Source organism: Tasmannia lanceolata, unplaced genomic scaffold (assembly GCF_043159265.1).
Source record: "Tasmannia lanceolata isolate RefF3 unplaced genomic scaffold, GAP_Taslan_0.1 ptg000005l, whole genome shotgun sequence".
In the NCBI taxonomy this organism is placed as follows: domain Eukaryota; kingdom Viridiplantae; phylum Streptophyta; class Magnoliopsida; order Canellales; family Winteraceae; genus Tasmannia; species Tasmannia lanceolata.
Window position 1 is genome coordinate 1,921,937 of NW_027518682.1, and position 22,861 is coordinate 1,944,797.

General features: G+C 37.0%; 2 protein-coding genes across 2 annotated transcripts; both read left to right on the plus strand.

Annotated features, from left to right (window-relative positions):
- Positions 1 to 873: 873 nt before the first annotated feature.
- On the plus strand, positions 874 to 16,216 carry LOC143877042 (D-xylose-proton symporter-like 2). The gene is made up of 15 exons (XM_077378763.1): positions 874 to 1,112; positions 1,202 to 1,364; positions 1,517 to 1,617; positions 1,974 to 2,052; positions 3,150 to 3,209; positions 3,348 to 3,414; positions 3,540 to 3,664; positions 5,004 to 5,105; positions 5,195 to 5,566; positions 5,844 to 5,891; positions 6,005 to 6,067; positions 11,498 to 11,578; positions 11,856 to 11,954; positions 14,196 to 14,333; positions 15,792 to 16,216. The coding sequence occupies exons 2-15, from the start codon at positions 1,305 to 1,307 to the stop codon at positions 15,921 to 15,923; spliced, it is 1,527 nt and encodes a 508-aa protein (XP_077234878.1). The 5' UTR covers positions 874 to 1,112; positions 1,202 to 1,304; the 3' UTR covers positions 15,924 to 16,216.
- Positions 16,217 to 17,837: 1,621 nt separating this feature from the next.
- LOC143877044 (protein trichome birefringence-like 14) lies at positions 17,838 to 22,184 on the plus strand. Its single transcript, XM_077378766.1, has 6 exons — positions 17,838 to 18,038; positions 18,152 to 18,192; positions 19,301 to 19,562; positions 19,677 to 20,093; positions 20,385 to 20,580; positions 20,731 to 22,184. The coding sequence occupies exons 3-6, from the start codon at positions 19,406 to 19,408 to the stop codon at positions 21,557 to 21,559; spliced, it is 1,599 nt and encodes a 532-aa protein (XP_077234881.1). The 5' UTR covers positions 17,838 to 18,038; positions 18,152 to 18,192; positions 19,301 to 19,405; the 3' UTR covers positions 21,560 to 22,184.
- Positions 22,185 to 22,861: the final 677 nt, after the last annotated feature.

The window sequence follows — 22,861 nt, forward strand, 5'->3', positions numbered from 1 at the left end:
CGTCGGATTTGTGGGAATGAATAGAGACTAGTGATGATTTCTTTTCTCACCATCCATCCAATGACCACCCTATCCATATAAGGGCCTTTCAAATGAATGCTTTGGATCACCCAAAATATGTGGGCCAGAATGAGTTTTTGAGCTCGAGCTCAGATAAGCTTATTTGAGCTTGAGCTCAGGAACACTTTCCTCTTCTCTAAATGCTAATAACAACCAATTAGAAAAGTGATTGATAGAGTGATAAGCGTAATTATCCTAACATGCGAGTGCGAGTATCATTGCCAATACTATTTCTATTTTGTTTTGGGAAATGATATCACCACTACCTTATTTTGATGATGGCATTCCTCACATCATTAAAAAGTACGATATGACCCGCACTATAGGATGATCCAAACCGTCCATTAGATGGGCCACAACCTAAATAGGCTGTGCCCCAAATATCATTTCCATAGGTTGATCCTAATCCTCTAAAATTCAGTCCCTCTATAGATCGGAGGGTTAGGATCAACCTATAGAAATGATTTTTAGGGCACAACTTATTTAGGCTGTGGTCAATCTAATGGACGGTTTGGATCATCCTATGGTGCGACCCATACCGTACTTTTTAATAAAGTGAGGAGTGGGATCATCAAAACACGGTCGTTTTGATATCATTCCCCTTTGTTTTTTGTTTATACTATACCGAACGATGGATCATGCTGATTAGACACACACAAGGTGCGTAGCACGCGCTACCGTCCAGAAGCGTACTACCCACCAGGCGTTCTTTAGATATTTCTATTAACCCACGAAGGTGCGGCTTTCAAACTGCCATGTCAGTCGCTCGCTGTTGTCTTAATTTTCTTACTTTCATGGGCAATGAAGTCTTCTCGACTTACCTACCAAAAAACACAGGCGAAGTGATATATCCGCCCCTTTTGGTCAGCAGGACCACCCCATGTAAGTGTTTGTCGCAATCAGTGGCATTAAATTCTTCTGACATAAGTACAACAGCCACTCTTTAGTCATTGATACACTGACAAGGGGTGTTCTTGGTGATAAAAAGGGGCGGATACATCATTTCCCAAAATAGTCTTCTCGACTCGAAATGAAATTCTCTTGAAATTCGCCTCCTTTCATTTCGTTAAATTTCTTTAAAATCCCATTTACTACAGCTACCTGTACATATGCCAACCTTGAGAGATTTTTCTCTTGTCACCTCCCAACTTTCAGAAAACCTTAAAAATCCAAACCTTACAAAACCCTAGATTTCTACTCGTAAGAGATTCGGATAGCTGTTGTGCTCTGTTTCAGATCGGAAAATGGCGTCAGAGGCAATCGATCCAGAAGAACCTAAGCTTTCTTTTTTCGGAAGGAAGGATGTACGTGATTTTATTCTGAATTCCAGCTTCATTTTGTTTGAATTCTCGTTTTTTTCTTGTTTATTCGTGTTTAAGATTGATTGTTGATCGGTTCCTATGTTTCTTCTTTCTGAATTTCGGTTTTTCCTCTTCAATTTTTCTTAATTGATTAGACGGCGAAGAATTCTTCAGAAGAAATTGACAATACAAGAGAGCCTCTCATTAGTAGGGTTCGTTCTTACGAGGAATATTCTGCCAGTGCAGCGATTTTGCCGTTAGTAAATTCACTCTGTATCTCTGTTTTTTTCTCTTGAAGAAGGAGATTATATTATTTTCTGTTAGTTGAAGTGTTGAACATCATCTTGTAAATCCTATGGATTGCATATCTTCAAGTTTATTGCTCTGGCTCTGACCATCGAGCATCCAAAAATTGACTCCATAACTTACAAATGTTGCTCGTGATTTCTATCTTTTCTCTTTATCACCCTTATGGAACAATATATTATTTGAATATGGGATATGATATATGTGATCCTATATTATAATAATAGTACTCTTCTCTTTATATCATCCTCCTTTGTGTATTTAGGTATAAATTCATAACATAATTTGTAATTGGTTGAACTTTAGGTTTTTGTTCCCAGCTTTAGGAGGATTATTGTATGGCTATGACATTGGTGCTACATCTGGCGCTACCATCTCTTTAGAGGTATGGTTTCTAGCATACAACTCATACTTTTTGTGTGGTAAAGAAAATAACATAGGCATTTCAAGGCGGCACTAATCGTCTATTGGATGATGGATTTCTTTTGCCGATGTTAGAAAATTATAACAAATTATTGCTCAAGTGCTTAGATCAAATGGTTAAAGATTATTCTGTAATCAATCTTCCTTTGTATAAATAAATATAAATAAACACTACACCTCTCTTAGACATTTGAGCAAACACTTGGTGTGCACCTTGAAGAACTACATAGAAGACATAGAAGACAACAGCAGACAATGTAAAGAAAGAGTTGACAACACTAGACGACACTCCTCAAGTTGAAGCCGAAGGCCTTCAACTTGAAACGAAAAGAAGACGCCCAAGGCACCAAATCTCTTTGGTCATTTCACCGAACACTTGGTGGGCACCTTAGAGAGGAAGACAAAAGACATGAAATACAACAAATATAGAGGGAGAAAATCAAAGATGAGAATGAAGGACAAGAAGACAACACACCATACGGCAACCCAAACGAGAGAGAGAGAGAGAGAGAGAGTAAATACGGCCGAGAAAAATGGGTTTGCTGAGTGAGAAACGACGACACGGAAAATACCGAGAGAGATTTTAGGGGTTTGAAACAAAAACAGAGAAATACAAGAGAGACGGTAGGGGAGAGAGATCTTAGGGAAGATCTGAGGAGAAACTATAGGGAGATAAAGAGAGGAAAACGGGATACGAGAGAGCTACGAGAGAAAGAGACGATTGCGTGGAGTGAGATAGACTCTTCGTCTTTCCTTCTTGAGGTATCAGCCCATTGGCTCTGATACCATGTTAGAAATGGGCTAGGGTTAGAGAAGAGAGGAAGAAGAGGAGTGAAGAGATGGAGAGTCTCCAACAGGGAGCTCCTCATTTAAATGATGTATATATATAGGGCCAAATAAGGCATTCAATGTACAATAACAATAATACCCCTAATACTCTAAGTAATGACTAAACTACCCTACAACATTATTCAACAACTTTGAATCTGAAATTCTAGTAATACTTATTTGTACTTCATGTTGTATTTTAAGAATTGTAGTTCCTCTATTTTTTTGCAGTCATCCACATTAAGTGGAACAACTTGGTACAACTTATCTTCTGTGGAAGTTGGGCTTGTGGTGAGTTGATATTTTATTAGAATGCTTTTAATTGCTGAAGATTTATTGTCTCAATGGATCATGGGAATTTGTAATATTTTTGTATCTTCAAGTATCTGTTTCTTTTTGTAAATTTTGATTGTGAAAAATGGTTTGTAGGTCAGTGGTTCACTATATGGTGCCCTGATTGGCTCTGCATTGGCATTTACTGTGGCTGACTTTTTAGGTTTGTTCTTCCTTGACTTTTTTGAATGGTTTTGTTCTTCCTTAACTTTGCTAGCTTTTAATTTATAATTCGTGATATTGTAAGCAGTTTCTTATGGAATCTTAACGATAAAAGTTTGATTGAAGGAAGGCGAAGGGAGTTAATTCTTTCCTCTGTGCTATATTTTACTGGGGCTCTTATAACGGCACTTGCACCCAATTTCCCAGTTATGGTGGTTGGACGCGTTGTATTTGGTATAGGTATTGGATTGGTAATTTGCATTACCCCCCTTCGGTTGTCAGAATCTTCTATATCTTCGTTTTGATATATTCGTATTTTGGTTTCATCAACAAAGTGCCTGTTGCACATCTCCAGTTTCCCTCTCTCTCAATATTTCATAGCCTTCTACTGAATTGTGTAATCTTGTAGAAAGAAAAATTTGATAACAATCTAATGGATTTCAATGGTTAATGAATATTTTATTTACAATGTAAAAGACAGGATATTCTACTAGTAAGAGAGAATCTCTAATAACCGAATCATGCATCTATTTGGCAAGAAAATATTGATGATGGTACTGTTCTTCGTACAATATGCAGTGTTTGAGATTACATAAAACTGGCACTTAAGGTTCATTTAAATTTATTTATAATCAATGGTTTAAGAAATTTTCACGACATCCGTGCGTAAGCATCCCACATAAGTTTGTGTTAGTGACTTATAAAATATAGGGTATGGAGCACATGACTGGTATTGGCTATTTCATGCTTCAGTCATTGAAAATAAGAACTCTCAGACGCACTATGCACATGTAGTTGTGTCAGTGCTAATGTAAAAGATTGCTACATATTGACAACAGATAATATAATATTGGAAGTGTATTCTATAATGTAATAGGTACCTTAGCATGCACAATATGCAGTTCTACATTATTTAGTTTGTGTTTTACATATTATAAAAGCATCTGTGTGTTGATGTACTGTACGGCGTTGTATGAACTTGTGTGCTTGGTATAATATTTGGCTTATATACAGGATGGTTATATTTGAGAAGGAACCTTGATAAACAACTTGTTTACGTTGAATTAGACCTAACTTTGGCATTTATGCGCTCCAATCATTTACTTGATCATGACTGCTGTAGCTAGCAGTCATATTGGAACACATGTAGCCAAACAGTGGAGCTTTGTGAAAACTGAACAATAAAGTGATGAACTCTAAACCCTTGGATATGGAAGTATATGACTGTTACATCTGTCCCCTAATCTTTTGTTTATTGCTAGGATGTAAATATCTTTTTGCTATGGATGCTTTTTCTGTTCTTGACAAGTAAATCAACATTGCTGTGTTATGACAATGAAAGTCTTGAACAATTGTTGTAGTATGAATATAGCATGACATAAATTTGATGTTATACATCAAGGTAGGAATATTATTTTTATCTGATGAAGATGAGGGGAAGAAGATAATTTTTGTCTAAATGATGTGAATGCATATTCCTCCAGCACAGACAGGGTCAATAATGTCTGTTTTCTCAATGTGGACACTGTAAAACGATATCCAGCAGCTATGTTACCCAAACCTTTAATTTTGGCCTCATTACCTTTTCAGGCCATGCATGCTGCTCCAATGTACATTGCTGAGACTGCTCCATGTCAAATACGAGGCAGACTTATCTCCCTTAAAGAGTTCTTTATAGTTCTCGGAATGCTTGTAAGTGTTTCAAGCATTTTAATGATAATTTTGGGCTTCTTGTAAATTATGGAACTTAGAGACAGAGATACCTTGGGCCTGCCATGCAGTTAGGTTATACGGCCAGCAGTGTTTATGTCAGTCTTGTTTCTGGATGGCGGTATATGTATGGAACTAGTGTACCCATCGCAGTGATTATGGGGATTGGAATGTGGTGGTTGCCACCATCACCTCGTTGGCTGCTTCTATGTGCTATTCGGGGAAGTGACAATGTGCAGCAGGATGTAAGACAATATGCAATACGTTGCCTCTGCCGGCTAAGAGGTCGAGCAATGGATGATTCAATTTCAGAACAAGTAGATGAAATATTGGATGAGCTTTCTTACGGTGATCAGGAGAAGGAACCTTCATTTTTCGAGGTTTTTCAAGGAAAATGCTTGAAAGCCCTTACGATTGGTGGGGGATTGGTTGTATTTCAGCAGGTACTGTTGTTACCTTGAACATCTAAATATTGCGGGCAGTTACTAGTTTGGTTTTAAACTTCGTTCGAAATACCGAAATTTCAGATTTCGGTTGGGACCAAAATTTTTAAATTTAACTTTTAATCTGAAATTTCGGATTCAGCCAAGGCCGAAACCGAAACCGAAACCGAAATTTAAATCCATGTCGACAAGTGGTAGTTCCTTTTTTTCCATTTTAGTCAATCATGTTGAATGTCGTAACTTTTTGTCTATGACATATTACTTGCATGCTTGACAGATCACAGGGCAACCAAGTGTACTGTATTATGCTGCAACAATTCTTGAGGTAATCGATGGACATCTGATGGATTCTTTTGTAATGCTGACAATACTTAAATTTAATGATCATGTTAACATAAGACAGTGTGTGGATTCATCTTTACACAATTCGGTTGACAGAGTGCAGGGTTTTCTGCTGCATCTGATGCTACACGAGTCTCGATTCTTCTTGGTTTACTGAAGGTAGCTTTATTTTTGGGACAAAAGAATTTTACCATAGGAGTAGTTCTATTTTTTTTAATTTTTTAAATAAATTTACTGATGCCTTTATGGAATGCAAATGGAACACTTGTATGAAGCTTTCTGTTAATATCTGAAACATGTTATGAATTACTTGTATAGTTGATAGAAATGGCTCTTTCTTTCTCTTGGTAAGTTTGGCCTATTTAGTATCAAAAGTTTGGTGCTTGCTGGAGATATGCTTTGTTACGTGATCTTAGTTTTCCTTACCTTAAAGTCTGACATTATTTTAATACACGATTTTTTAATTAGGTCAAGAGTCTGTTGGATATGGTTATTATTCAAAATGCATTTCCTCATAGTTGTCGAAAACACCTTGGGCAGGTGGGAATCACATTTCCCCAGAAACACGTTTCGGAAATGTTTCTGAAACATGAAAAAAATAGGAGAAAGGTTTCCAAAATGTATGGGAAACGCGTGGGAAATATATGGGAAACTTATACAAAACACATGAGAAACATATGGGAAACACGTGGAAAATGTATGTGAAACACATGCACACATGAAACATATGTGAAATGTGTAGGAAACATGTGTGAAACATACGGGAATCATTTTGCTGAAATCACACCAAAAATTTGTGAAATACATATTAAAAAGGAAAACGATAGTACATATAGTAATAAAAATAGAAATAAGTAAAAAATTCTATTAAAAAATAAGTTATCTAAGGAATGTATATAAATCATCCATGGATGCCTCTAATTTTAATAAAAATTATTAAAGGTTAGGTGCATTCCTCTCATATATTTCTCTCATGTTTTTCTTGTATTTCATAGGTGTTTCTCTTGACGTTTTTTTATTGTTTCTGAATTGTCTGTAATGTGTTTCTCGTATGATTTTCTATTGTTTCCACGTTTCACGTTTCCCCTTTTGTTTTCCTCCGCGTTTCCTTATGCTCTGTTCAATCGTCGGGAAACGAAAGGAAAAGAAAAGAAAGGGAAGAAAACTGACGTGGCAGAAAGGAAAGGAAAAGAAACCTAACAGCAGATGAGCAATTCTTTTGCACAGAAAGCTGACAGAAACTAATAGAAACTACAGAAATATTTGTTTAGTTGCAGGGTAACTCAATAGAAACCTGTTAAACAGAAACTGTGACAAACTAACATGCAGAATGATGCCCGTATAGAACCTAGTCCAAAATAACTGGGTCCAACACATAGTTGCCGGAAACTCCTTGGGCAGGTGGGAAACCCGTTTCCCCTAATACACATTTCTCGTGGTTGGGTCCTTAAAATGAGGGAAACACATTTCGGAAACATTTCCAAAATATGATACAAAATTAGAGAAATGTTTCTGAAACACTTGGGAAACATATGGAAAACTTATGTAAATAATGTGTAAATGCGTGATAAACGTATGCAACACTCGTAGAAAACGCACATGAAACGTGTAGGAAACATGTGTGGAACTTATGAAGATTATTTTGGAAAAACCACATCATTTCCTAAGACGTTTCTCGTACGATTTTCTATTGTTGCTCGTTTCTCGTTTCCCCTGTATTTTTTTTCATGCGTTTCCCGTTCCGTTTCCCACCTTGGTAACTATGGTCCAACATATGGTTTTTAATTTGCATGTCAAAATAGGAAGACTATCACAAAAAAAAGATGAAAAATAACAATGCCAATCAAAATTGTCACAAACATAGACTAGCGAAGATAACTACATAGAGTTTTTTTTTTTTTTTTTGATGACGTAGGGTGTCCCCACCCCCACTTTGTAGAGTGGGACTAATTCCCTCCGGATGTGCTCAATCACCCATAAACCACGTGTATCGGGTAAGCCCAGGGGATTCGAACTCTCGTCTTTGGGGAGCATACCAAAGACTTTAAGCCAAAGAGCCGCACCTATACGGATTTAACTACATAGAGTTGCCAAGATAGACTTGGCAAGAAATAAATTTGGCAACCAACAACATAGAATTGCCATAATAACTACATACGTACTGATCCTAGTGAATAGGTCCACTGCCCAGTTGCATAATCATCCCAAAAAACAATTAGGGATTCCTCAAACAAATCATGTCACCGTGTCAAAATTTCCATCACTTCAGGATTACACTGCATGGAAGAATAAAGAAGTACAGATGTAAGAATCATCATTTTGTATGAGAACAAAACATAAAATACTACATAAACATACGTACCGTAACATATGCTGTGCCCAATTCATTGGAAATAGAAATCCTCTTGGTTGTTGAATCCAAAAAAAAAAACCCACATTGTTCCAAGACATAACAAAACCCATCACTTCAGGATTACCAACTGCAACACATAACAAGTAATACCAATAACAATGTGTTACAAGCCCCAAACAAGACATGGAAATGGGCTTGTAACACATAAAAATGAATAACAATAACAATTAAAACAAGCCCCAAACACGACATGGAAAGGGGCTTGTAACACATAAGAGGAATAATAATAACAATTAAAACAAGCCCCAGACACGACATGAAAAGGGGCTTGTAACACATAAGAGGAATAATAATAACAATTAAAACAAGCCCCAGACACAACATGGAAAGGGGCTTGTAACACATAAGAGGAATAACAATAACAATTAAACTGATAAATGGCTCACATCCAAATAACTGAAACAACCCAAGATCAAAACACATTGTATTTATTAGAGATATACATTATGGTCAGAATCAAAGGCAAACAAACATACAAGAATCAAATAAAAAATCCAAACAAACCATTGTTGGCAAAATCCAAACAAACCCTTTATGGAAATTCCATTTCGGGTTTCAATCACAAAAATCTGAGTCCCTTTCCATTTCAGGTTTCAATCACAAAAACCCTATTTCACATAAATAAATTAGGGTCTCAATCACAAAAATCTATACTACAAAAACACCAATAAAACCCCACCAAGATGTGTTGTACAAAATCAAACATATCCATCACCAACTGTACAGAATCAAACATACCCATCACCAAAATAAAGGAATCAGGCACACCCCTCACCAAAATAAAAAATCCAAACAAACCCTTGTTGGAAAAATCCTAACCAATTTCAATCACAAAAATCTGAGTCCCTTTCCATTTCGAAAAACCCTATTTCAAGGAAACGAAATAGGGTTTCAATCACAAAACTCTGTACCACAAAAACACCAAAATAAACCCCACAAGATGCATTGTACAGAAATCCCAACAAAGAACAAACCATAGAAACCCCTTTCGACCTATTTTTTTAGCACAAAAGTAAAAAAAAACCACTGAAAAAAGGAAAAAAATCGAGAGAGAGAGAGAGAGAGAGAGAGAGAGAGAGAGAGAGAGAGAGAGAGAGAGAGTTACCTGGTTTGAAGGTTGAGAGGGTGGAGACGGCGACGAATGGTGGTGACGGGATCCTGAGGTTGAAGACGACGAATGGTAGAGAACTCGCGTTTTTTTCTCTCTCAACAAAACTGTACTCTTAGTCGGGGAAACTTGACAGAAACGAGGGCTTTCCGATATTAGGGCTCGGAAAATAACCTCGAGCAAAGTCGCGGAAAGTCATTTTACACATTCTTTTTTGTCTTCCACATAATAGTAAAAAGTTTCTACGGAAACTAACAAAACACCCAAAAGCAAGGTTTTTGCGGAAAAAACCGGTATTTCCGCGGAAAACCGAGGGAAATAAAACAAGAGAACAGAGCATTATGTTTCATGTTTCGCTTCCCAACTTCGTTTCCCAACCTGGGAACTAGGCATTTCCCATTGAAGAGTTATATGTAATTATGTATACACACATGCATATACTCGGGAGAGAAACTTTTGTAGCAAATGTTTTGTTTAGATCTGTTCATGCTATAATCCTTATCAAGTAGTCGCCCGAGTCTCATAGTTGTTTACTGCTAGACAAACAGCTAAATTATGCAAAGGTTCACCTTAGATCTGCAAACATTCCTTATAGCAAGTAAGCAGTCCCAATATGCAGCAGACGACACTAAATTCAGGTCCCTTTCGTTTCTATACAACTTTTACCGATTGCATGTTATCTATGATTTTTTTTTTGAATGGTTGCAATTTCATTCAATATGAAAAAAGGGAGTCTGAGGAGGTCAACCAGAAAGTACAAGTGGAAGACTGCAGAGAAGGAAAAAAAATACAAAAAGAACAAAAGGAAAAGAAAGGATCAAGGGGGGAGGAAATCAAACATCTCCAACTCCAGCTTTTCCGCGCTGACTCTAGCGAGTCTATCTGCTACACTGTTAGCGGATCTTCTGCAGTGTTTGAAAATGATTGACGACCCTTCCACCCGGTCTTGAATCTCGTCAAAGTATTGAGCGAATCTCCAAGGAGGAACTACCGATCCACTTAGCCACCGAATGACTTTCTTAGAATCTCCCTCGACTATCACCTTATCCAACCATTCATCATTCAAACTCTTTATTACCTTATGGACTGCTCTAATATCTGCCTCGCTTGCATCTGCAATCCCAATAGGACCTGAGAAGGCCCAAATAACATCGTCACTAGGGTTTCTTAAAACACCTCATATGCCTACCGTGCTGGGGTGCCATACTAGAGCCATCAAAATTAAGTTTAAGCAACCTAGACGTTGGAGCCGCCCACTCTTGAACAATCGATGGTCTTCTTTCTACACTTGAGCACACCTCCTTCCAGCCCTTCCATAGGTCAAATGCTGATACAAACTGAAAAGAAGGTTATCTATGGTTCTAGATCGAATTATTGGCCACTTGGCATCTGAAAAGCAATTCCAAGAGAATGCTTCTTTCCACTCAGACTTGTAACAATTCTCTTTTTTTCCCGTAACAATTCTCTTTTTTTCCTATCTGCCAAACTGTTTCATTATTATTATTTTTCGCTTCTACAATTATTTCTCTATGTTCAGTATCACAAAATAAATAACATATTTCATTTACATAATCATCTAGCATGTTCCATGGAATGCTTCACTTTTGTTGATCCTGCATATCATATGAATAACACATATTTCAAGTTTGAGAACAGAACTCAATGTTAAAAAACTGAAAGTTGGCATGGAAATCAATCTCTCAATATCCAAGTTCAACTTGGATGATTTTTTTTTCAAACAAATCAGAAGCTTTGTGTAGTTGGTGGAAAAACCAGTCAGAACTCTGAAACAATGGAAAGCATAGCTTGGAAAATAGGGAAAAAAAAAAAAGGTTCTTTGTTCCCACTTTTCATAAAACAAACTGTTCTGAAGATACAAAAGATTGGCTCAGTATATACATTTTTGGTGCTTGGTTCTGATTAACTTTTTTTTTTTTGAATGGTTTGGTTCTGATTAACTTTAGCAACTACTAAATCTGAGTATTCGAGTATTTGAACTCTGATTCATATAGAATAGAAACTAATGCTTCATTTTGCATTGCAAGGGTCTGATACATTTTTTTTGTAGCTGGTTATGACTGGAGTAGCCGTTACTGTAGTTGACAGACTTGGCAGGAGACCTCTACTACTCGGAGGTGTTAGCGGTATGGTAAGTCATTTTTTTGCTTTGTAGGAATCTACTAATGCCTTTTGGAATGCATGAAAGATTGAAACCGCCAATCCAACATTTAGCTGGTAAGACATTTCAGTTGTTACTCCAACTTCTTTGGATTCAGACATGGAGGCACCAGGCTTCAGTCCTGCCTGCCTCAACTGTAGCACAAACTTTCTGCAGTATTTTTGTTCTGATATTTAAATCTTGTAAGAAATTTTAGACTAAAGGTTCCTATCCCATTATGTGAAGATGTAAGTTGTGCTTATGGCAGGTAATTTCTCTGTTTCTACTGGCGGGATATTACACTTTTCTAGATGATGTTCCTGCCATGGCTGTAGTTGCTCTGTTGTTGTATGTCGGATGTTATCAGGTATTCAAAAGTTTTCTCTTTGTTCCTTTATTATTTGCTTTGTAGTTATTTTCTTTACATGCAATTCTCCTCAATTGTGATTTAACTTTTAGAAATTTAAACCTCATTTACTTGTAAGATATTGATCCCACCACATTTGATTTTGCTCAGCGTGCTCTTTTCTTGTATTTTTTGGGTCCACCATATTTTCTCCTCAAAGGATAAGTCTTTTTAATGTTATCACTCACACTTTAACTTTCCTACGCAATGGTATTAGCCTTGCCACCCCCTTGCTTCTAGGCGGTCAAAGATACCATTATCGGAAGCGGTGAAGACGATGATAGGAAATGGAGGAAAACAATGAGGGCCACTAAGACTTCAACTGCCACTTGAACCATGATGGGAAAAAAGATACATAAGACAGAATTCTATTCACCACCAGCTTTGGGTTCCATTTCTATGCTATTGTCTGAAATTAGATTAGAAAGCTTCAAAATTTATGATGCAACAGTCAAATTGGGTGATTAGGATTCCTAAATTTTAAGGCTCACTAGATGGATGGACTGGATCACCCCAAGTGCGTGATGGGCCAAGGCTGTTCTCGTTAATTAGGACAGCTTTCTGCCACCACATCATATTTTATTCTGAAAAATGGCTGCCTTTTTCATTATTGAATTACATCTTGTTGGTTCCACTTAGACATTGAAACATTGGCTTACTAAATGTCGAACTGTTATGTGTAATATGTTTCTTGCTTTGTTCAGGTTTAGTCCAATATCTGTCATAACTTCTGTAACACCACTGTAGTCTGCACCTAGTTGATTCCATCAGTTGCCACTAGGGGAATCAATGTAGTCCCATGAAACTGAGCTCCTTATCTTCCGAATTTTGTAGATTTTTTTACATCTTCCTCTCTTCGATGCGTTCTTTGCAAAAGTTGCTGCCTTTCAATTCACTGAAACATAGAGCAAGGTTTTAGGTTTTAGTTTCGGCATGTGTTCAGTCCTTTCATAAACATGTCAGTTTCGGATGGAAATTTTGGTGGAAATCATGTTAGATCAAATTAATGTATGGGAACATATGCAAATGATTGACATTTAGGATGAAACTTCAATAAATTCTAGAATAACCAAGAAAACTGCTCATAATGGTTTAACAAAATCAAACACCTAGTGACATGCACAACCACACTTTTCTGATTATTTAGAACATACCACATTTCACATGTAATTCATTTACATATTTATACACAATAGGTACATCACATTTCACATGCATTTCGTATGATTATAATTATGTAAGACGTACTGGTATAGTATACCACCAGTACACTAAATGGAAAATAAATATATTTTTACTTTTAATTTTTTTTACTAAAAATCATAACAAAAATTGAAATTAATGTGAAAATACGACATAAGTTTTATGTATAACAAGGGATGGCTAAATCTGTGCATGCCTTGATTTTGTTAGTTTTTCTAAAAGTTTATTGATTTTTTAGTTTTTTTAAAAGTACAAAAAATTAGTTGTGATATTATAAAATATAGTATACTACAATAGTATGAAATGTGTTATTTCTGCAATTTTCTTGACTATTCTAATTTTTATAATTTTTAAATATTATATATAATTTTTTAAAATGTTTTTAATACACGAAGTCAATCTGTTATTTTTAAATAAAATAAATAGTTTTTAGTATTCCCTGATGTTTAATCTTAAATTTCTATTCATTTGCAGATGTTTCTGTACATTTTCGTAATTTCATAGGATATTCACTGAAATTTTCAATTGAAACTAGCATGTTTCCAAGTTTTGATTGGAATAATATAATATACACTTACGATGTAAGTTTTGATGTGTGTTTCTGTTTTAGTAGGGATAGAAATAGAAAAAATTCAGTCATTTCGTGTTGGTTTCAGTGGAAATTTAAAAGTCTGACTTAGAGGTAGAAAAGGCATAAAGAATAAATAATTAAAGTTTTGATGAATGCATTTGCCACATAAAGTGGAGCCGAGGTGATTTTCAAACTTAAATTAGACATGGAAAAAGGCGGAGAATTTCTCCTTTTCAGTTTGTCTAAGATGCTGACGAATGAAACCTGAGTATTAGCTCTTGTAGAACTATGCCACTTTTAGTTTTCTCCTTTGTGCCATGATTGTTTCATATTGCTTAGTTTGCAATCTGTCTCCTTCTACATGTAATAAATGCATAATGCCGTATTGGTGTATCGATTACAAGTGGCTTATTGGACTGATTTTGCAGTTATCGTTCGGCCCCATTGGTTGGCTTATGATCTCAGAGATTTTTCCTTTACGCATTAGAGGGAGGGGACTAAGTATTGCGGTGCTTTTGAATTTTGGGGCAAATGCAGTAGTGACCTTTGCTTTCTCACCACTACGGGTATCTCTCTTTAATATTTTCCCTCTTCCAGCAATCTTTTTGCAGTGTACCAACTGTCATATTGTATGTACATGCCATCATTAGTAATTGGGTCATTTTATCACCATCATGATTGCAGAAAATGTGATGAATTATGTATCTAGACTTAACTCCACATGCTTATTTGGATGCACAATGTTTCAAAAACCTCTTACAGAGAGTTTTCCGTTTTTACCCACCAGAGAGGGTGGGGTGGGGTGGGCCAGGGTGGCAGGCGTGGGCCATTTACAGTTTTCAAGGATGCATGGGGTAGGATGTGGTGTTATAGTTTTTAGAGAAGCACAAAAAGAATTAATGTTAGAGAGAGAAAGAGAGGGTCAGTTGGCCACCTTCCACCCCCAACTTAGGAAATCGATTTTAATTAGCCCACCTAAAAAGTGTTATAGATGAAATATTGAAAACTTGAAAGATCCTTGGAAATTTTAGCAGAAATCCTCTCTTTTGGGGCTTGATGGTATTTGGAATGTACTTACAGTGTACTATATTTGCTTCTATACTTTTATTTTATTTAATAAACTTTTTTTGAATGGGAAATTTTATTTAATGAACTTTTTGATATGTTTGGTTAGTTTGGAGAACTCCAGATTTGCTTCTCCCTCTGTATTTAATATAATCGTAAAATTTTCGCATGCCTTTGGTTTACTTTTGCTTCATAGATAGCAGAGATAACCATACATTTTTAACGTCAATTTGCCTTGTTCTCTTGGTAGTAACGGCTTTTCAAAAGGAAGATATATTTTCCGATGGCCTCTTGACTAGTTCTGAAATTCAGGAATCAGGTCTGTTTGGTTGCATAATTTATAGAGTTTACTTATATTAGTGGTGTTTGGTTGCATGTTTTTATTCGAACTACTAGGGGACTACTTGCCCTGTCTTTCCCTTGTCTGCCCATGACTTTTGTTCCCCTCCAAACGACTTGGAAAAAGTTGGTTTTTTGCTAGTGGAGTCTTGGGATTTATCATCCCTCTCTCTCCACACTAGGAAACTACTCTACTTGACAACCAAACACTAACCAGTTACCACTACTCTGAGAGGAGACTACTTCACTGCTATTGCACCAGTTGAGTACTTCAGTTCTAATTCACCACTATACGAGGCAACCAGGTGCACAACCGAACAGATTGTTTCAGTAGTAGCATTAGAAAGTTTTCAATTCGTCTTTATTCTAGGTTCTGGCTCGTGAAAGTTAAGAGTGTTACTTTATAGGTAACACTGGTATATTAGCATACTGGCAGATCAAGATATACACGTCGGATCGTGTTTCTATATTATACTAGATTGACAGATCACAGCTAAACTATTTGTTTTTACGGCTACTTGTGTCTTATTATTTCTCTGCCTTTGTATTTTCCCGCCATTTCTATTTTATTGCCTTTATCACAGAAAATAATATCTATATTTGTTTTACCGTGATTGCAGGAATTACTTGGAGCTGGAATTCTTTTTGGTGTATTTGGAGTGATAGCTGTAGTGTCTCTCCTTTTCATATTCTTCTTTATACCAGAAACAAAGGGGCTTAGTCTTGAGGAAATTGAGGCCAAGATTCTTTAGAGAAGTGTACTTGTCTTTCAGGGTTGAATTTGAACTGGAACCGTCTATTCTCAGAGTAGTAACTCAGTTGGGCAAGGGTTGTATAGCAAACTTCTTCCCTTTTTCTGTTTTCTATATTGTTTGTACACCAAACTGATTCCTATACCTTTCCCACATAACAGAAGCATTTAAAATGTAAAATGGCTCTAGCCTAGTTGAAATACCAGAGCTGCACTTCTATTTGGCTCCAATGAATGAAGGAATTATCAGAATGATTGTTGGTATTGCCACCCTTATCAGATTGTTTTATTTCTTATGCTGGGCCACGATGCAAACCAGTCTAGAAGATCTCCATTCCTTTGGCTTTCTACTTTCTGAATCGTTAATTTTTACTGCCTTCTAACATGAATGTTTAGGGGTTCCCACAGTTTCATCTAAAGGGCGTGTGCCGGCTCTGATGTGGAGATCCTCTCCTTTGGGTTTCCTTCACCGATGGATGTTAATTTGTTTGTTTCTGACCCATGTTGGTTTTGTTTATGTTTTCTCTCTTGTTGCCCTTTTGAGCCTATTTTGTTCGTGCTGTGTTGCCCCCTTGTCTAGGTGGGTTTGTCTTTCTCATTGTAATTCCTTTTTTCTTCTAATATATCTGGACGGGGTCTGCCTAACCCCAGCGTACCTATCAAAAAAAAAAAAAAATTGCTTAGGGTTGGCAAATGGAGAAGACTTTTGATGTATGGCGTATACGCGTTGAAAACCAACCCCCTTTTTTTTAAAAGGAAAAATAGGTCAGGATGTTTACTTGTTAAGCACGCAAGTTTAAAGGCAATTTAAACTTTAAAGCTGGGATTCGATGAATAAAATGACAATAAAACCCTTAAAATTTAATTGATTTGGCTAAAATATCTAAGCATTGAGTTTTGGGAGATTTTATATGGTGTTGTACTGTATGCTCCAGTTTTTTTTCTTAAAGTACATACGGCCCATTTCATGGGATGATCCAAACCGTCCATTTGTTGAGCCACAGGGTAAATAGGTTGTGCCCCAGAAATCATTCCATGGGATGATCCTAACCCTATGATCCATAGATGGACTGCACACTGTAGAAACCTCTATAGATCGTCGATATGACCATCAGATAAAAATAAATTACATGTGCATCCTATATATGTTGTGGCCCAACAAATGGACGGTTTGGATCATGTTATCGATTAATCTACCGGCAATCAAATCCAATCCAATTGTGCACAAATTAAACGGAAAAGAAAAATAACAAACAAGCCACAAGATGAACAACAAGGAGAAACACGATCTTCTAATATGAGAAAACAATATACAAGTATTATAATGAGTTTTTGGAAAACCTATACGAAGGAGTTTCTATCAACGCTTTTTTGCCTTCCCACCGAGTGGTGGGAAATAAGGCAACTTTCCCAACAGGGCCAGTACTTTTTTTTGGCCTATACGGCGTCTACACGCCGTGTACAACTCATGAGTTGATTTTTGTTCAGGATTCCGAAGCTAAACCGTTGATTTCTGTTGTCGTTTATTATATGAAGATGCTGTATGGATTGCCTGATGATGTTCCGAGATGAACGATCTAGATTCCAATGTCACATATGGGACCCAAAGGTAGGTTTTAGGATTGATTCAGTGGCTAAAAAAGTTTAGGGTCCAGTAGATTGCCATGACAACCAGGCTCCAAGTGGGTTTTCATTAATTTTCTCATCAATTTTAAAAATAGTAATGCTAGGCAAAAGTGACGTTAAAAAAGTAATTTTTTAACACATGCCACATTCTCATTGCACCTCCTGCTAGCTTTACTGTCGGTCTCCATATTCATAGAACAGTCAAAATGCACCATGTGGACCCGCTTTGACCATCTATAAGTGTGGCCCCCCACCACTGGAACAGTAAGAATGCACCATGTGAACGCCTCATGTAAAGACAGAGAGAGAAGAGAGAGGAAGCTCGAAATCTTTCTACTGGTTAGACGTTTCTAAACCACACAATCCTTCGTAGCAGCTCTCCTCATAAGACTCAAAACTTTTTAAATTGGAGGACATCGCTCACGCCTTTCCTAAATGACCTCTATTTATCTCCTTTAATTTCAGCCTGTTTATTTTTAACTCGGACAGGGTACTTTTACTACTGCTCTCTCTCTCTCTCTCTCTCTCCCTCATTTGTTTGTTTAGAAAAATAGGAGAGTGAAGAGGTTAGTAATCGAGGCTACTTTTCCTCTATTTGTCCAGATCTCAAATCACCCTTTTGCGTTGCTATCCTCATCACAAAGGTATACTTTCATTCATTATTCATTATTTCAATTCCCATAAATGTCCAATGTGCAAATAAGATAAATTTTAAAAAATATATTATTTGCAATTAAGGATCCATGTACACGAACCCAACTAGTGTCAGGATTAGACTCAGTCAATTTGAGCCGGGTAGATCCTTTCACCTTCTTCATGAAAATTTTCTAAAGGATTCATTAGCTGACCCCAAGGCTTAGTTGAGTTGAGTTGTATTATTAGCAATTAAGGACCCTTTTTGTTGGCGTCCAAAGAGGCCCTTGATTCATAAGTATCGATTAGTTTAATTTGAGCAAGTTCCTAACTTGGTGCCTCAAGGAATTTTCCATCAAGCGAAGTAGCTTTGTTATATTCTGAATTGTCACACTCTAACCATCTTCTGTTGTTGTCCATGACAACACCACTCTGGGCCTTCAAGGTTCCATTTCATATACTGTTGTCTTGAATTTTCAAACTCTAACGGGTGACGGCACGGAAGCATAAGAGTGAGAGTGAAACTGAGTAGAACCAAGGTTTTAAATTTTAGTTTTGGTTTCGGTCATCAGTGAAAAGGAAACATTTTGATTTCAGTACGAAATTTTCGCTCAAATTTTGTAAAATCACGGAAACATATCGGTGCAAAATCATGACTGCAATCCAGGTTGGATTCTTCAACACTGGTTTTTCTTTCTATTTTTTGTCGTTTTTAGGAATAACTTACAGAAATCTCGTTGTTCTTCTCTTTTACGCTGATGGAATTGATTTTTGTTAGGGTATCTATCGAATTGTCGACATTTTGATAGAAAATTTTCTTTATATGTGTGTATCACAAGTTACATGTTTCGGACGAAATCTTGTATTTTTCTGAAACCAAGTTGATTTAGTTTCAGTAGTAGCCGAAATCGGAAGAAACGAAAGGTTTCGGACCAAATTTAAAACCATGAGTAAAACATAATTTTTTGTGATGGATGTAAACTAGAGAAGTTGCTGTCATGAACAGAGATGAAATTATTTTTCTCATAGCATTATGTTTCTACATGTATCGGCGTCCTCAAAATATACTTTTCCATAGAAAATTATGCTTACTTCTCAGTTGTTTGAAAATTTCTACAGAGTTTAACTGTAAAAAACATGACGTCCACGACGTTCTGAGGTTGTTCTTGAAGTTCTTGATAGAAAGCACGGTTGTAGATCAACTCTTTTTGTGTGTTTACGTCAATGAAAGGAAGAATCTTTAATGGATTGAGAGGTAAACAATTCTTGCTTGTACTCATCGTTCTTGTTTGTACAACAATTATATTTTGGGCATGGAAGAGAACCCCATTTGTCTCTACATTGTTGCCGCTGCAGAATCAGCTCAAGATCATTTCTCCAGGTTTGTCTCTTCAAGTCCATGTCCCAATTTGCCTTACAATGGTTGTCTTCAATTTTGATGACCATGCTATTTTTCTTTTATCTTAAGCCTTTGTATTATCTTGTACTGGTTCAGAAATTATCATCAGCACCCCGCCGACTTACTCAATACCCGGTGTAAGAGAAAAGAAAGAAAAATACATTGACAAAAACTTGACACATGCACCTGAGATAACAAAAAAGAAAAATGCATACCCAGTAGAAGATTTGTCACATGCACCCAAGGTAAGAGAGAAGAAAAATAATGAAACGGGGCAAAGATATGATGTGAAAGATTTGTCACATGCACCCAAGGTAAGAGAGAAGAAAAATAATGAAACGGGGCAAAGATATGATGTGAAAGATTTGTCACATGCACCCAAGGTAAGAGAGAAGAAAAATAATGAAACAAGACAAAGATTTGATGCTTCACCTGCAAGTGCTGAAATCACAATCTCCCATGAAGAAACAAAAAAAGATGAGAATTTTACAACATTTCCTATGGAGAAAAAAGGTAAGGTAATTCTTTCTGCAGTAGCTTTGATCCTTATTTTATGTCTGTTGCATTTGCAAATATGGGTTATTTGATGAATTTAGTGTTAGATTTTCCAAAACGTAGTACCTGTTTCATTTACAACTACAGCTGAATGAGTATCTTAGTGGTGTGTTTTCTCAAGCTTCTTTCAATGAATAACTTGTGCTATTTGTTGTGTTCTCATAATCAGGAACCTAAGGTTATTCATGAAAGGTGGTTTGTCCCAAGTTTTATTTTCATCCATTGTTTTTTGATTGATCGTCAATGCAGGGTGTAACTATGGCAAAGGAAAATGGGTTGCAGACAGCAGGCGGCCATTGTATTCCGGTTTTGGTTGTAAACAGTGGCTATCTTCGATGTGGGCTTGTAGATTGACCCAACGCCCTGATTTTTCCTATGAAGGATTCCGTTGGCAGCCAGACAATTGCGAAATGCCAGAGTTTGAAGGCTCAATATTCTTGAAAAGGCACATTTTTTACCTTGATTTAATACACTTACAGTTCAAAGGGATGGTGTGATGAACCTATTTGCAAGGACTGATGATTTCCCGTTTTCTCACTTAATGTCATGGATCATCTTAATGTTGTTTAGTGCTGATAGTGACAATGGGTTCCAGGATGCAGGACAAAACTCTTGCTTTCGTAGGAGATTCCTTGGGCAGGCAGCAATTCCAGTCACTGATGTGTATGATCACAGGTGGGAAAGATAGTCCGGAAGTGGAGAATGTTGGATGGAAGTATGGTCTTGTCAAAGCTCGTGGTGCTGTTCGACCCGATGGTTGGGCTTATAGATTCCCAAGCACCAATACTACCATTCTCTATTACTGGTCCGCGAGCCTCTGTGAATTGGAGCCCCTAAGCATTACTAATCCAGCTACTGAATATGCTATGCATCTTGATCGGCCGGCAACATTCTTGAGCTGGTACCTTCACAGGTTTGATGTTCTGGTTTTAAATACGGGACATCATTGGAACAGAGGGAAGTTTAATGCAAATCGGTGGGTGATGTATGTCGGTGGCATTCCCAACAACAATAGGGCACTTGCAGCGATAGGAAGTGCCAAAAATTTTACTGTTTACAGTGTTGTTAAGTGGCTGGATTCGCAACTTCCAAAGCATCCGCGGCTGAAAGCCTTCTTCAGGACAATATCACCTAGGCATTTCGTCAATGGGGATTGGAATACAGGGGGGAGCTGTGACAATACCACTCCACTGGCTGGAGGGAGACAGGTTTTACAAGACAAATCTAGTGACCCTGATGCTGAGGGTGCTGTGGAGGGCACGGGAGTTAAGCTTTTGGACATAACTGCCCTGTCACAACTGAGAGACGAGTGCCACATATCCAGGTACAGCCTTAAAGGCACACAGAATGTGCATGATTGCTTGCACTGGTGTCTACCTGGTGTTCCAGATACATGGAACGAAATTGTTTTTGCACAACTGTAGGCTGTCATTGGTAGCTAGCCAAGGGAAGCATCCTTCAAACACACGAATTTTATTTTTTGAATGGTAACAAAATTTATTAAATGCATAAGTAACCCGATTACAGCAAGAGACAATAGGCCCCACCGAGTGTTACTACATTTACAGCCCAAGTCTGAAACAGGGACTGAACCGATGCCTTGGAAGAATATGGTGAAGCACTTGCAAGTTGGTGGTATCTCTTATGAACCAAATCCGAGATGAAGCCATCTTGGAGCAGTTGACTGTCCAGAAAATACTATATTGTGTAGTCTATTTTGCTTTCCAACTGATAAAAAGGAAAGCACATGGATTCAGTTCATTAGCATTATAATTATTTGTAATCTATCATGAAATAAGCATTTTTTTTTTTGTATAATTCAACTTTTCCAGGGGTTTATGCCCGGAGCACTCTATTAATTGACTGGAAGAATCTGGAGGGCAGACTCAGCATTTGAGCATTGTATTGATTTTGGCTTCAGAGAAGAGGAAAGCCTCTTTCTGTCGTATACCGTCATAAAATGTGTATGTTCAATTATGTTGTAAGCTTTTACTTTGAACTTCAACATGTTTTTATAAGAATACCATTTTGAGTACTTTTTCTTTAAAAGTGTTGTGTTAGCCACTGTTGCAGGCTGGAAAGTATTTTCTCTACTGTCTTAAGTCACCAGTAATAAGAGTGGACGCCCAAGGTCTTGTTGTGGGTGAAATTCTTCAACTGCATTTCTATGGTAAAAAAGTTGTTTCTTTCACGTAGCTGAACCATGTATAAAATCTGGTTTTGTGCATGTGTTATTACTCTGTTTCAAAACCAATGGTTGTATAGATTTGATGATTTTCCCTGCCGTGTAAAAGTCGGAATTCATAATATGCAAATTCTTCTCTCGACTTGTTTTGTCAAGGAAGAGAACTATTATAGGTCTCAACTATTTGTTATTGTAAATATTTCTTAGGAGGCATTCTTATGCAGTATCATTTTTGCTTAAGTAGAGATAAGAACTATAACTTAGTTGTATAGGGATGACTTTGAGGCTGCTGATGGTTCTAACAGGCATGCAATGATCTGAGGTAGTGCAATTTCTCTCCTGTCAAGGTCAGCATTTATATTTTTGTCGAGATCACCAAAGGTTATTGCTTTGTTTTATATTCCTATCACTGTTCACATGATCATCTTTTGTGTATGCTGTGTTGCTTCGGATTCACAGACAGAGGTGCTTATTTTTTGGATGTCTTCTCAGTTCCTTTCCGAAATATTTTTTTATTTAAGTCCAATTGATTGCTTCACCA

Bases quoted from the DNA above. Each gene is read 5' to 3' on its own strand.
- LOC143877042 (XM_077378763.1), top strand. From the start codon at position 1,305: ATGGCGTCAGAGGCAATCGATCCAGAAGAACCTAAGCTTTCTTTTTTC. The intron at 1,618-1,973 runs GTTAGTAAATTC...GTTGAACTTTAG, and splicing joins GCCAGTGCAGCGATTTTGCC to GTTTTTGTTCCCAGCTTTAG. The intron at 14,334-15,791 runs GTATCTCTCTTT...CCGTGATTGCAG, and splicing joins TTGCTTTCTCACCACTACGG to GAATTACTTGGAGCTGGAAT.
- LOC143877044 (XM_077378766.1), top strand. From the start codon at position 19,406: ATGAAAGGAAGAATCTTTAATGGATTGAGAGGTAAACAATTCTTGCTT. The intron at 19,563-19,676 runs GTTTGTCTCTTC...GTACTGGTTCAG, and splicing joins GCTCAAGATCATTTCTCCAG to AAATTATCATCAGCACCCCG. The intron at 20,094-20,384 runs GTAAGGTAATTC...TCGTCAATGCAG, and splicing joins ATTTCCTATGGAGAAAAAAG to GGTGTAACTATGGCAAAGGA.